This window comes from Amia ocellicauda, chromosome 15 (genome assembly GCF_036373705.1).
Source record: "Amia ocellicauda isolate fAmiCal2 chromosome 15, fAmiCal2.hap1, whole genome shotgun sequence".
In the NCBI taxonomy this organism is placed as follows: Eukaryota; Metazoa; Chordata; class Actinopteri; order Amiiformes; family Amiidae; genus Amia; species Amia ocellicauda.
Genome location: NC_089864.1, coordinates 2,141,205 through 2,156,935, shown reverse-complemented (window position 1 = coordinate 2,156,935; position 15,731 = coordinate 2,141,205). Strand labels below are relative to the sequence as shown.

At 43.3% G+C, this 15,731-nt stretch overlaps 1 protein-coding gene and 1 long non-coding RNA gene across 2 annotated transcripts; both read right to left on the bottom strand.

Annotated features, from left to right (window-relative positions):
- Positions 1-6,500: 6,500 nt before the first annotated feature.
- Positions 6,501-9,130, bottom strand: LOC136771487 (uncharacterized). The gene is made up of 2 exons (XR_010822328.1): positions 7,929-9,130; positions 6,501-6,876 (listed from the first exon to the last, which is right to left on the bottom strand). It is a non-coding gene; the product is annotated as an uncharacterized LOC136771487 (long non-coding RNA).
- Positions 9,131-10,386: 1,256 nt separating this feature from the next.
- On the bottom strand, positions 10,387-15,048 carry LOC136771486 (TNF receptor-associated factor 3). The gene is made up of 7 exons (XM_066723823.1): positions 14,584-15,048; positions 14,120-14,174; positions 13,720-13,824; positions 13,450-13,623; positions 13,139-13,225; positions 12,869-12,925; positions 10,387-12,302 (listed from the first exon to the last, which is right to left on the bottom strand). Exons 1-7 carry the CDS (start codon positions 14,730-14,732, stop codon positions 11,076-11,078), a joined length of 1,854 nt encoding a protein of 617 aa, XP_066579920.1. The 5' UTR covers positions 14,733-15,048; the 3' UTR covers positions 10,387-11,075.
- Between the last annotated feature and the right edge of the window lie 683 nt (positions 15,049-15,731).

The window sequence follows — 15,731 nt, the reverse complement described above, 5'->3', positions numbered from 1 at the left end:
GGCATTATGACCAATAAACTGCTTCACGTCCTTTTTTTGTTGTTAACTATATTTTCAATAGGGCGGGCAGCAGGTGACGTTTCTAATATATATCTTTAACTTTAATACATCCTGTTCAGTCGATAATTTAACCACTCCCTCCCGCAAACGTTTTTAAGTGGTGCCGGCACAACAATAATCTCGGTAACGTCTATAATATTAATTACAGTTTACATATGAATTAAGTTAATAAGTTACACCTTTCATTTTACACAGTCGTGTTGTGTTATTGCTGTAAATAGATAACGTGGATTACAGGGGCGTTATGCAGCTAGATGTATTTTTTTTGGGGGTGGCACAGTCGGAAAACAAATTACAATTGTCACAACTGGTTGGTATTTAATGCTTTTAACTACATCTATAGTGTACTTTAATTTACTGCTCCACATACATATTCAATAATATTGCTCTGCTGTTTGTGTTGCATTTCTGATACCAGTTACTGTAAGACATCTTCGCTTGGGGTTCACTAAAGGTCGGCATCTAACAGTGCTGGAGTGACACCCTGTCTTATATATTCATCTCTTGCCAGTCGATATTTCGGGAGGATTAAAGTGATTATTAAAAAAGCTCTTTAAAAATGGTGTGAATACTGTATTGTACAAACTATAAGAACAATTGGGTAAATAAATATTATTGCGACTGAGCTTTTAGTCCCACTGAACAGTAACCACCTCCCACCTGTCTGAGCCTCACTGGTGCTGCTTGTGATACTAGAGCTGCTTCAGAGACCCTGTTGGCCTAGTTAGTAGTATTACTAGATGTAACTTTCTTTTTCTTCTTCGTTAACTTAAGTTTAGGAATTGAAACGCAGGAAAAGCACCTCAACACTTAAATAATAAAGTACCAAAAGTTAAATGATTGTCAGCAATTTATGCTGTACACCACAGTTACACAAAAACATTGAACATTGTTTTGTAAAAACACGTTTATTGACTCACGTGTTGTCAATGCCTTAGAAAACAATAGTATGAGAGATAAAACAATGCCTATATTTTGTATTTACTTAAATATTGTTTTAAGCAAATTGTATTCTGATTAAAAACATTAGCACAAAAATACATTTCTTATTTTGTTTCTAACGGGATAATATACATGCTTCAAACTGCCACCGGGATAATCTGCAATGTGTAAACAAGGGGATTTTGAAAGCGTGTTGTAATAAATGTTGTTCAGTGTGTGAGCTGTATCTGCGTCTTTCACTCAACGTGCCCCAGGTACACTCGGTGCCACGCATGCGCGGATTAAGGGGCTGTGGCATCTAAGATTAATCAAGTTTACGGAAATGTTTCTACACGGGTTTGACAGAAACAAATATGAATAATGGAAGTAATTCGGCATGACGACACTGTTTTCTTAAAAGGATTTTAAAGGAAATTTCAATGAGCTCATTGATGGTGACGCTCTGCTTCTGAGGAAGCCTAATTCCGGACGGAGTGAAATACAGAGACAGGTGATTTTGTATTTTATTATTTGCATACATCTTTGTTTTCATTTCAAGTGTAAAATACTGATTGTAAAGGGAGCTCATGTGTTTGTTTAGCTTTCTGGTGTTATTGAAAGTCAGCTTGAGGGAGCTTTACTTAAAATTCAGAAATAATGGCATGGGGCAGTTTCAGATTATAAGCAGTATAAATAAATAATTCTCAAGGCAATCGCTCCTCCAATGTTTAGGCTTATTGGGGATTGCAGTGCACTGAGTAGGTTAGTGGGGTGTTGTTAATGTCTCACTATGTCTTACTATGTGTAAACCTGTGACTTAATGTGTCTGCTCTGACCCACAGTGCACACCAACAAAATACATTTTATTAAGAAAGTAATAATCAGAAGAATAGGATTAAGTTACAAAGTGAGAAATAGAAGAACACACCTGGTGTTATATTATAGATTTAGTTTGTAAATACAAAATATTTGCAGAGGAAGGGTGGTGTTACACTACCTCTTAAGTTTACTCATAGTCTCATCATTTCTTTATAAGGGTGCTATTGCCGCTACTGTTAATACTCAATTTCCTCGTTTTAAATTCGCTATGGGGGGTTCAGAGGAGCACCTTTACTGCCAGCGCCCGTCTCTCCTCTTCCTTCTTCTCCAGGGACACTTTTAGAAGTTAATAGCGATTGGCTGTGTCTGATTGGCTGGGTACAAATGATTGACAGTTGGCAACTCCTCCGATTGTATTATCTGCGGGCAACACCTGCTTTCCTGTATTATTCTTCATGTGAATAAAAGAGTCAGAGCCACACAGGTAAGTGCTTGAGTCTTGTAAAACAAAATGTGTTTGTGCGTTTCTGTCTGCTTGTGGGCGTCTATATGTGTGTCATGTATAACACATCATTTCTGAAGATATAACCGAAATTGCTTTATTGTTAATACACCGTAGAGTGCATATTATATGGGAGTTTGCCAGTTGAGAAACAATACGTCAGTTGTGTGTTTGTGCGCAGATTTAATGGACGCGTTTTGTAGGTTCTGGAGATCTGCACCATTCCTCTTCCAAGTAAATTTTTGTATGGATTTCGGCAAGTTGTTGTACAAGATATTATTATTATTATTATTATTATTATTATTATTATTATTATTATTATTATTATTATTATGTGGACATATTGTTAGCTTAGATCACCTTCTAGTTTTATACTACTTCAGTAATTAATTAATTGATGGGTGCCGAAACGTTTGTTCGCTCTACTTTCTAATCATATATTTAAATAATAAATAAAGCATTGTACATTATCAATGTATTATAATTCCCTTCATAAATAATTGATCAATATGTGCAACTGTCTAGCTAGCTATATTTACATGACAATCAGATGTGTAATGGGACTACAGTTGGGCTCCGGTCACTAGGGGCCCCAATTGCAGAACGCGTCTCGGAAACAGATCAGTGCCTTTGACCAGTTGTTGACTGACTGTCTGACTGCTCATTCGCTCATTTCTGCTCTATTGTTGTTTTTCAGGTAAGACCCCCCTGTTCAAATAATCATATGAATCCCCTCACAAGTTTGACATGTAAATAATGTTGTGGTTAATTAGCTAAGTAATCGATGGTTTGCCATATACAACAGAAGTTGTATACCGGAGGTAGGAGACCGCCATGTTCGAAATAGGGTTTGTATGGTAGTGAAGAGGTACTGAGTTTATACAAGTTACTGGGATTAAACCTTCAGCACAGAGAGAAAAGAACAGTGTTGTTGTGAATTAAATTAGGCAATTAAGTCCGCTCGGCATTTAGCGGCAAGCGTGCACGGCAGTCGGATGTAACGCGATGGCCGCCATCCTGCCGTACCATGGGAGCCGCCATTCTGCCGTACTCGGGAGTGAGGAGTTTAGGCAGACCGAAATCGCTAATGACTGCGTGTGGATGGCTAGAACTTGAGGAAAGGGAGTAAAAGCCAACATATGGTAATAAAGAAGGAGATACCACTGAAAGTTCATTTAATAAACAAGGTCAGCAGTGGTATTGAGAGGAAACAGATCAGTGCATTTGACCAGTTGTTGACTGACTGACTACAATCTGTGCTCATTCGCTCATTTCTGTTATTTTTCAGGAATTAAAGCCATTTGCTTCGAATCTCACCTCACAGTGTATTTATTTAATACCACCATACAGTCAGGGTGTAACATATGCACCGGCGCTATCATATTGTCTTAATTGACTTGTCTCCGCCTGTGTTGCTAGGTCCATAATTTACCCCCAGTCTGGTCCTACAAATCCCCCCAAATCCCATATTCAAAAATGTATCACCCAACATTTTCCCCATACAAATGTTGCCCCCAAATTTCCACTTAAAAATTGACCAAATTTGGGAGAATATCACCCAATCTTGGCAAAAGTGGTCTCCACCTTTAAGAACACAGTTCTGGGACACTTGTGTTTTGTTCACTCTGGAAGGGAGCATTGGAGGAACCAACAGCTCGATTAGGCTACCTTCAGTTGCTCAATAAGGTATTGGAAACTACCCTCTATTTAAATAGAGGATGGTTGGTATTGGGATACCTCTTAAGATGGCCACCGTAGCACTTCCGCCCCGCAAGGGAAGGGAACAAGGGAGTAAATGCGATTTGGGACGTGTGTTGTTATGGGACTATTTGACCTAGCGCATTATTATTTACGTAACGCCACGTTTGAGTGTGGTCTGTCATTGACAGTGGTTTTAATCAGTCCAATGCTGGTTGTGAAGGAGCCCGGTTCGGCAGAGCCTGTTGGTAGTTGCAAATAGGGAAATAATCTTAATAAATACAGTGCAATCAAGAAAGTCTCATCATTCCAAGGTAACACGACAGGACGCAGCCGTAGTTTCCTTTCCTTCATCAAATCATTACGTGTCAGAACACAACGTCGAGTTTTTTTTTCGGGATATCAACCAAAATACAATGGCGATGGCTTTATCCGATGCGGCATGGACAGGTTACAACTGCCGCACAGTCACAAAAAAGGGGTTTCCCATCTCCGCGAAGAAACAGATTATAGAACGTTAGAGAGAATTCTAGAATTGGGGCGGGACTTTTGTCATGGGTCAAATGGCTGTACAAGCGGGCGTCAATCATTTGCTTTTTGAACACCACAAAACTTTGAAGTTGCGCAGGTAAGATCATTGCTGTCTTTTTCGGGACTTGGGAGTATTTATGAATTGTGTGGGAACATTAAAACGTTTATTTGGGGTGAGAACCCGTTTTAATTGAATCAGAAGAATGATAACACTTGCTGTCTTGTTGTGAGAGATGGAAACCAGTATGCCTCAGTACCAGTGTATAGTAATAATGAAGTGTAACTCCCTCCAGCACAACAGGTTATTTATATAGTTTCGGCAGATCAGATTGAGCTCTTGAGGACGCAGGGGAATCCACGAAAAGTGGTGTCTGACGCGAGGGACGCCCTTTACGTCTATGCTTATTAATTGTGTATGTTATGTATGTATTTATTAAGAACAAATAATCCTTCCTATACAGCAGTATAATCAGCGTCATCAAAGGTAAATCCGTCCAAGAATCTTTAAGCAAAGAAAGTCTTGTGTGTGGCAAATATGTCTGTTTTAGGTTCTAGTACTTAATTCACCAATTTTGGTCTGTTTGTAGATATGTGTATATGTGTATACCCAGATAGCACAGCAGCGTCGGGCCAACATCGGACCGACTGATCATGAGTGGTCGGGCCGTCTTTGTGCTCAGTCAGCCGAGACACTATTAAGGAATAACAAGCACCAGTTTTATTCTCGAATAGTCGATGAAACATGTAAAACAATAAACGCAATAACAATAAACAATCAATCTCGCTCAAATCGCTCCTAATCGGTGCCATTCGTTTGGCTCGATTTGTGCCGGTTTGTGCCGTTAAAAGAAACAATCTAACTAATTCCCTTTACATAGAAATAACACAATTATCTCCCGCATCTGTGACGTCAGTCATGCATTTACCCCATCTCGTCATTTTCTGACTCGTTCGTCTGTGCTCTCGGTGCGGGTTTCTTACCGTTACTGTCGTTGTTTTTTCTTTTAATATTGACAGTTTGATCATTGGCAGTAACTTCAAGCCTCAAATCCAAATCCCATATGTCCTGTATCTGTGCTCGGGTAGCACTTGTTTGAATTCACCTCGTGTATATTGGTACTTAATATAATGTGTGTGTTCTGGTCCATCGCTGAACCAAGTATTACATCTCGTTTATTACCATCATGCTTTAGGAGTTTATTCAAAGTAAAAAGTAGACTAACTTTACCTCAGTGAGTACATCGTTAAGACCACTGCGTTGCTCGATTAGTTAGTGTGGGACTTGATACAAGTGCAGCTTATGTTCACAATGGTTATTGCATTATGCAAGGACCACGATGGGATGATTGGACAGGATAAACAGGTTCAGAAGAAATGGAGATAGTTGAAGCTTTTCATCTTTGCATTTGAAAGTATACACAAGCATTAGGTGTTGTCTGTTCTTTGTTCTGCTTGATACTTTAATCTTCAATATTGATTTCATGTTGAAAATTAAACATAACTAATTACCAAGATATTTGACATTAATGATATTTCAGATGATACTGTGATGAAAAAAAGAAAAAAACTTACAACAGCATAAGATGGTTTTTTGGTCTTAACTGGTCTACCAGCCTTGTCTTTCGGCTGGGTTTAAATGGGTTTGTGCACTTTTCAAGTGGTCAGACTGGGAAACCAGGTTAAACCAGCCAAGTAGAAAACCAGCATAGGTTAGTTTCATATGGTTGGCGTTATTTCATCAAACTATTACTTTTGGCCGGGAACTAAAACGCGTCACCCGGGGAGGGGCGAAATACGAGGCAAAATGATAAAAGTAGCCGTACTAGCCACCTGAATTTCGGCTGTTGAGTATCAGGAGTCTTAGGGCTGCAACACCCCGAGCAGCCACAACCAACTACAAAAATACCTCTTCCAAGATTTTTTTATCCAGCGGTCCACACACCAGTTGCAGCAGAACAGTACAAAGGGATGGGTTTCAATAATTTAATACAATTACTTCCCACGTTTCATACAAAGGTTAAAAAGAATTTAAAACAACAAATGAAATACTGAACTCGTCCACCAGAGCTCCCACTCGAGTCCTCCACTGGAGCGGCAGGCGAGCCTCTTGATAGAAATCCCGCCTTCAAACGCAATACCTCAAAAAATAATAAAAAAACAGAAGGACAACAGAGAGAAAAGAAACAGCCAGTCGAGTAACAGGAGCTCCTACATAATTGCAACAGCACAGCCGGCGGAGCAGCAGCCTCCAGTCCCGTGGCTGGTCCTCGGACAGGGGCCCTGATCTCCAGTGTCCCGCCTGCGCCTCCCGGCCCCTTGCTGCTCTGCTCCCCCTGGAGGCTCTGCTGCTCTCGTGTGAAGATCCAGAGAAATATAAAAGCACAAAAGGTTTAACAGCAAGCAACACAGGGGCCCCAAATCTCTATTACCGTCCGTCTCACTGGGCCCTTGGCTGAGCTGCGGCGTGAGAAACAAAAGAAATTATAAAAGAGCGCTCAACATAAAAATAGAAAATACAATAAAAGCGAGAGCGAGTGGTTTTAAAAACGTGAATACGTACAATCAAATTAAAAAGAAAATAATAGTGAAGTAAATAAGTAGTCCAACCAAAATAAAGTGCTCAAAACGAAATAATGAAAAACAATTAATAATAAATCAACAAAACGTGCAAGTCCCAAGGGTGACAGGTTCCCGACCAATTGCTTTACACGTCCGTCCGGGTCAAATTGATGACTAAGCGGATGATCGTTATAACCGATTTCTTATTCATTTTTTTATTTCTCATGCAGATTACCATTTAATTACCATTTATATATTTATTATATGAATATAAAGTAATGAAACTGACAGCTTCGCTATTACCTGAATTTGATATACTTTCAAAATACGTCGGTTGTGCAAATAGGCTAAGACACAGCTTGCCGGTGGTTTCACAATAAATAAACTAGACTATCAATGCCGGCCGTATGTCTGTATTGTATGTCGGCTCTTGTCCGCCTGGAAAAGTCAATTCACAAACTTGTCAATTGATGCCTGGATCTTGGTTTTGTCCAAAACCAAGTTAACTTTTTACTAACTTGCATGAGATTAGTCTAGCTATCAAATTAAGACTAATCTATGTTTCGACTTTTTTAGTAACGTGGAGACCCCTTATAACGATCACGTTCGTCGTTGTATTTATTTTTCTCCATATGTTGAAATGTATGAAAAGACCCAAAATGAACACTATAAGCGGAGTACTTGATCACTATAAGCGAATTATTTAAACAGCATTTGTATAGGAACGATTCCGTCCCAAGCTTTTTGATCCATATAAGCGGTTGATCAATATAACCGTGATCGCTATAAGCGGTCTCCACTGTAAAATATTTGAAACATAATAAAACACACACCTCACCTGTACTTGCTTCACTGTTTATGCAGCTTTCTCTGAGAACTGCAAGCAGAGATGAGCCAAATCTGAAGATGAAAAGCTTCAACTATCTCCATTTCTTCTGAACCTGTTTATCCTGTCCAATCATCCCATCGTGGTCCTTGCATAATGCAATAACCATTGTGAACATAAGCTGCACTTGTATCAAGTCCCACACTAACTAATCGAGCAACGCAGTGGTCTTAACGATGTACTCACTGAGGTAAAGTTAGTCTACTTTTTACTTTGAATAAACTCCTAAAGCATGATGGTAATAAACGAGATGTAATACTTGGTTCAGCGATGGACCAGAACACACACATTATATTAAGTACCAATATACACGAGGTGAATTCAAACAAGTGCTACCCGAGCACAGATACAGGACATATGGGATTTGGATTTGAGGCTTGAAGTTACTGCCAATGATCAAACTGTCAATATTAAAAGAAAAAACAACGACAGTAACGGTAAGAAACCCGCACCGAGAGCACAGACGAACGAGTCAGAAAATGACGAGATGGGGTAAATGCATGACTGACGTCACAGATGCGGGAGATAATTGTGTTATTTCTATGTAAAGGGAATTAGTTAGATTGTTTCTTTTAACGGCACAAACCGGCACAAATCGAGCCAAACGAATGGCACCGATTAGGAGCGATTTGAGCGAGATGGGGTGGAGAGTGACGTCACACAGCCCAAAAAAGAATGCTTAATATCTTGAAAACCAAACCAGCAGAAATGTTCATTTTGCGGCACAAATCAGCACAAACACAGCTCAAATGAATGGAATAGTTTTGGTGATTATTTAATTATATGGGGTGCCAACTTCACGGAGGTGCTGGACCTCCCCCTTACCAACACACGCCTATAGACACCCCAGTGCGGCTCACACAGGTACTCACGCAGCGGCGTCTCTCAGGACAGCAGGAACACAGCGATGGACACCGAGTGGACACACCGGAGAGCAGCTATCCACTGCATTGCACACACAATGCCGACTACTACTACTACTAATAATAATAATAATAATACAAACCCTTATCGCTTTTACCGTATTTGGGAAGTAAAGGTTTTAGTATTACACACCCCACTTTGTATTTTTATTGTCCAATCAAATAAAGAAATAAATCGCCATATTCACTGCAGTCCTTTGTTTGCGTTCGGCTTTCGTTTTCAGACCAGGAAGTTTTCGGTCTTCCTGAGTCTTGCGACACTTCACAGGGGGCGCTTTTGCGCTGTGACGCCTGTTCGGATATTAACATCAAAGCAATGAATCCAGCTGCGCAGGGGCCCCTCGCATTTACATTTAAATGTAGATTTAAACTAAGCATTTATTTGAAAGCTATATTTATTTTGTGACTCAGAGATTTAAGGTTAAAGTTAAATGTTTAGTTTGCAAAACCCATATTTAGGATTTAGCTAAGAATTTAATCAAACGATAAATATGTATTTTTCAGAAACTGAGATTTAGCAATTATTTGTTTATTTATTTGTTTATTTTTGGGGAAAAACAGCTTAAGTATTTACATAATCTGGAAAAAAAAAGCTTCCTACAGAAAGCTATGGCAGAGTGGAACAAGTTTATTAGCTAGTCTGTGAGTGTAGTCGCGACACTTTCCAGAGGCCTTTTCATAATATGTTCCAGATAAATTCATTTGGTTAAATTAGAGGATGTCAAGAGAATGCTTTGAGGATGCCTTTGTCCTCTCTCAGCCTCTGCTTTGTTCTTTCTTTGGCATGTTCAAGCTACTGTTGTGAAGACTGGAGGCTGTACATACAGTATAATATTTTGATACAGCAACATGGTGCAAGTGCAACGTTTGAATTTGAGGTGAATAAATGACTTCCTGAGCAATTTATTGTTGTCTGTTATTTAGATCTAAAACTATTCTCATTTTAAGTGTTTTTCACTGATTTTTAAAATCTGTAATCTGCTTATATTTAATATATTTTAAGATATGTTATAAAAATATTAAATGTATTTTATAACCGATGGTGAAAATATACTTGTATTAAAAAAAAAAAACGTTATGTACTCTTATTAAACCTGATTACTAATGTATTTTTTTTTACACTTTTATAATTTTACCATTACTACTCCCGTTCCCCAGGGGCAGAACTCTTGAATGTTCACTCATTGTGTGAGATGTGTGCTTATTGAATTATACTGATTGTATTTACAGCACTTTGTAATGTTCAAAAATGTCACCCTAGGTAAATATATCTGATTGTAAATGACTTCTGTAATAAATGTATTTTAATACCTTTTATGTATATAATTTTTGTCAGGATGATTTCTAATACATGAATCACTCCTGGCTTTAAGATTCACACAAGGATAGGTAGTTTTTACACATTTTGTATTTGCATTTAATTTGCACTTGCTGTAATACCACACCTTCGATGTTGCTTTGAGAATCTAAAATAATGACTGCAAAAATAAATGAATAAATATTTATTTTGACTCATTTGTCTGGAGCCAGAATGGTTTAGCAGTGCAGCTGCATCAAGACCACACAGGAAACTGAACTGTCAGCAGTTACAGCAGCGGCAGTGTAGTGTCGAGCGATTGTGCAACAAGGCTTAATACACAACTGAAGCAAATAGAAGTGCAGCTACTGCAGACCAGCTGCAAGACTGCAACACAGTCATCTGATACAATGTAACACAATACAATACAGTCAAGTACAATAGAAATAGGCACAGTGAAATACGATACAGTAGTCAGTAATATGGTAGATTGACACAGAACAGCAGCACACAGTACAATACAGCTGTCCTGAATAGTCCTGGGACAGTAGATATGCTGCCTCTTGCTAGATATGGCATTGAGCTTCAGTAATTACTTTCAAATATGAAGGAGGTCATTTAGGTCTTTTTAATCTTCAAAAACTTAAAAAAAAAAAAAGACAAGCATCACATTCATAGAAAAACAAATAAATACCTTAATAAACATAACTGTCAGAGGGAGAGGTTAGCTGAGGTAGGTAAATATCTGAGCTGGTGAGGTAGGTCAAGTCTCTCTTCTCTTTCGCTGTCTGTCTCTCTGTTTCTTTCCCCAGCTCCTTCTTTATTATCTTTGTCTCTCCTTTTCCCCTCCTTCGCCTCTTCTTTCTTAACTCTCTCTCTCTACAGGCCAGCCCCAGCCGGCTCCACCTGCACTCTGATGTACAGGGTGTCGTTGTGCAGGTAGGCAGACCTGCCCTGCCCCCCAGCCCCAGCCCCGCTCCCCAGCCCCAGCAGGGACAGGCTGGCGAAGCGCGGGCAGCCACTGGCCAGGTTCATGGCGCCCCTGGGCTGGTGGAAGGAGGCAGAGAGCGGGTCGGGCAGGAACGTCTCCCCCCGGTGACGGCGGGCAGCAGTGCAGTCTAGCAGCGTGAAGCTGACCTTGTGGGCGAAGGGCCAGGGCAGCAGCTGGTCACACTCGCCCTTTAGCAGGCACAGGAAGAGGGACAGGTGGGTGCCGCGGCCCGCCCCGTCACCCTGGGGGTACAGCCGGCAGCACAGGCGGTACCCCAGCGGACTGGTCTGGAAGGGGGGTGAGGTGAGGGCGTAGGGCTTGGGTCTGGAGGAGGAGGAGGAGGAGGAGGAAGAGGAGGAGGAGTAGGGAGAGGAGACAGGAGCTGCAGCTTTGAAATGGGCGGAAAAGTTCTCAACCTTCCAGAGCAGCACTCCGTTCTGGGAGGCCAGTGGCAGCGCAGGTGGCGTAGAGGCGGCAGACTGGGAGGACGGGGACAGAGGGGGAGACATGGCTCGGGGGCAAACCAGGGGCTGGGGGAGGCAGTTGTGGGTGGAGAGCTGAGGGGCAGCCCGGGGAGGAGGCGGGGAGAGGTTCAGGTGGGCAGGGGGACAGCCAGGGGGGGCTCCCATTCCGCTACGGGCCGCAATCTGGGGGGACATCAGGGGCTGGGGGGGTTTGTCCTGAGAGAGATTCACAGAGGAGGAGGAGCGGGGCGAGCAGGGGGCGCCTGTCCCTGCAGGGGCCGGTGGGGGGCTCAGCTGGGACAGGACGCGCTCGTAGCGCTCACAGCGGGACTGCAGCCCCTCGATGGCCCGGTGGCACGCCTCCAGGTCCTGGCTCAGGACCCCGAGGAGCTGGCGCACATTGGAGGCATCCTCGCAGGTGCCCGACTGGCACTGGGGTTGGGCAGGGGCAGGGCTGGGCGGGGCTTTCTGGGGGAGCTGGGGCAGCACTTTGGAGGCCAGGGACAGCAGGCGGTCCATGGCCAGCTGCTTGAAGGCGGAGTTGACCTCCTGGCTGCGGTGCTGCCGAGTCTCCAGGGAGAGGCAGAAGGACAGGAGCAGGGAGAGGTGGGGGATGAGGGACGAGTGCAAGTGGGCAGAGAGGGAGAGTGGCTGGTAGAGAGAGAGAGGAGGAGAGTTGATGCACTAGATTATAGCAGTGCACTGTTATCATACTACTACAGCACATTAACACTGACTGACTGGACACTACAGCACATTAACACTGACTGACTGACTGACTGGACACTACAGCACATTAACACTGACTGACTGACTGACTGGACACTACAGCACATTAACACTGACTGACTGGACACTACAGCACATTAACACTGACTGACTGGACACTACAGCACATTAACACTGACTGACTGACTGACTGGACACTACAGCACATTAACACTGACTGACTGGACACTACAGCACATTAACACTGACTGACTGACTGGACACTACAGTACATTAACACTGACTGACTGACTGGACACTACAGCACATTAACACTGACTGACTGACTGGACACTACAGCACATTAACACTGACTGACTGACTGGACACTACAGTACATTAACACTGACTGACTGACTGGACACTACAGTACATTAACACTGACTGACTGACTGGACACACAGTCCACTAGACACTACAGACAGATGGAGGCACAGACAGTGTCTCACCTTGTCATTGCAGCCCACAGCACTGAAGGGACAGAGACACTCTGCGCCACTGTAGTCCTACAAACACAACGACATCATCATCAATATATAGCATTATTATTATTGCTGTTATTATTTGTGAGAAGCTGCATCTGAACAGGCAAGGGTAGACAGACAGAGTGACATGCACAGTGACAGATAGATAGTCACACAGACTGACAATAACAGAGTACAGGAAGATTGTGACACACACACACACACACACACACACACAGTGGCAGAGCTACTGACCTGTCCCTGGCCCGTCCCCCGGGGCTGGATGACCGCAGGGCTGGTATGATTGTGATTGAGGAGCTGAGGACAGCTGGACTGGTGATCCTGCAACACAGAGACACATTGTCAGACACACTGTCACACACACACACATAGACACACACACGCAGACACACACACACTGTGCGATACAAAGACACACAGTCATGTATGAACTATGGTCTATGGGGTATGTGCAGTAATTATTTAGGATGTGTATGTACTGTGTGATGTGTATGTACAGTATATGTATATGTGGCGTTTGTATGCACTATGCAGAGCTGAGTTACCTGTATCAGAGCCCAGGCCAGTTCCTGCTGGCAGTGTGGGCAGGACACCATCCTCCACTCACACGCCTCGCTCTCGTGCTGACACAGTGCCAACCGATCGCCAACAAAGCGGCAGCCCAGGTTGGCGTTGGCACAGGGCTCATCTGTGCAGTCACACTGACCCTGGTGACTGGACTGGAGAGAAAGAGAGAGGAGGGTTAATACACACAGACTGACTGACTGACACACTGACTGAATGCTGTATGCCGAGTGACCCCTCTCTTCTCTCACCAGGTACTCGCTCAGTGCTCCAGTCCAGGCGCAGCCATAGTGTGAGAATGGACAGCTGATCTTCACACTGCCTGCGTCGCTTTCTGCCGCCCGGTCCACAAACACCTGCCGCACAGCAACACACTCCCATCAGCACACTCCACATACACTGATCAATACCATAGGTCAGTCAGTGAACATATCAGTGGGTCAGATTATTAGTCAGTCAGTGTATTAGTCAGTCAGTCAGTCAGTGTATTAGTCAATCAGTCAGTGTGTTAGTGTATCAGTCAGTCAGTGTATTAGTCAGTCAGTCAGTCAGTCAGTCAGTCAGTCAGTCAGTGTATTAGTCAATCAGTCAGTGTGTCAGTGTATCAGTCAGTCAGTATGTCAAACAGTCAGTGTGTCAGTCAGTGTGTACCTGAGTGGACAGTATAGGGTCCTGGCACACGCAGCACACTCCACTCTCAGACTTCCTGTCAATGAAGCACAAGACAGAGACACTTTTTACAATGTGACCCAGAGGAACAAGCAGAAACACGGACAGCCCCTCTACAGTGAGCTGGGTTTCACTTCTCAGTCACAGCTACACAGATGCTCTTTTCTGTTCCATTTATAGATCACCACCCCACACACACACACCATACTCCCCACCCTCCCAAGAGAAATTCAATTAAAAGACAATCAGATAAAACCACCGCCCCGCCAGCTGTGTCTGGCAGCTGCTCCCGGGGGACGAGGTCGGAAAACACCAGCCCGTAAAGGTAAAGTACCACCAAAAGTACACCGTTAATCCCCAAACAGCGCAGAAACAGCTGAGTTGAGTAGCTAATATCATATAACATGGCTCTAATATTGCTGTTGCCTGCTGTGAGAGATGCTCACCCCAGCATCCTCCCCAGGCACGCCTCGCAGTAGCGGTGGCCGCAGGCGGTCTGGCGGGGCCGCACCAGCAGGAAGCCGCAGGACGAGCACAGCAGCCCGGTGTCCGCCGCGCCGTCCAGAGGGGTCAAGCCGGACATGAGTGCCACCATCTCGGGAACAACACACAGCTGTGCTGCTCTGTCGTCCGTGTGCCGCTCGTATCCCTGCGCCGCTCCGCTGGGGTCCGTGTGTCCGCGCAGAGATGGTCTTTACCGGCGGTTCAAGTGTCGACTGAATCGGATTAGAATCGCTCCGGCGTCGGCTGTCAAATTTGAGTTTATTTCCAAAACAAAATAGGCAACGCGTAGATACAAAGATAGCAATACAACCCAATAAATATAAATATAGCGCTGTTCCGATAGTAATGGCTGTAATGAAATAATCGATGACGCTCCGGCGCGGCTGTACGCAAGAAATGAAAGTGCGCGGCGCGGCGGGGTTAATAAAGCACGTCACTTCCTCTCTGTGCTTCCCCGGGCTGCGTCACACCGCCTGACGTCATGGCTGTGGAAACATGCCTTGTCTAGACCTCTCTCTCTCACACACACACACCTATCCCTCTGATTACAGCACAATCATCTCGCAATCTGGCTATGGCAGTATTATATTTACAAAGTATATTAACACACACACATACAAATAAAATCCACATCTGAATATGATCAAGAACAGAAAACTACATGCATGGCCATGAATTATAACACTTCATTAAAACTGAACTGTCCTCCAATCTCGTCTGTCATCTCTGGATATTACTCGTCCTCCATTCCCTCCCTCCTTCCTCCCTCTTTCTTTTTCCCAACCCCCCCTCACACTTTCACTTTCCAGTCATATTACTCTCTCATTCTCTCTTTCATTCTTCGTCCAGACACTCCAAGGTAAAGATTAGGGGTATTTGTCATGCAAATGCTTTGTTATTGTATGACTACATGGATGTTAGTGTGTGACATCTGTAAAGTTTTTGCCCCCCACACACAAAAAGGAAACCTGTCTGTTTTTTCGGTTTCTCATTTTAGACATTGGTCAGGATTGAGGATCTCAGTGTTTTTACAGAACTGAGGTCATGTGAATTCTGTGGCTCTTGGGAAGGTTCATTGTGGTCGGCGCTG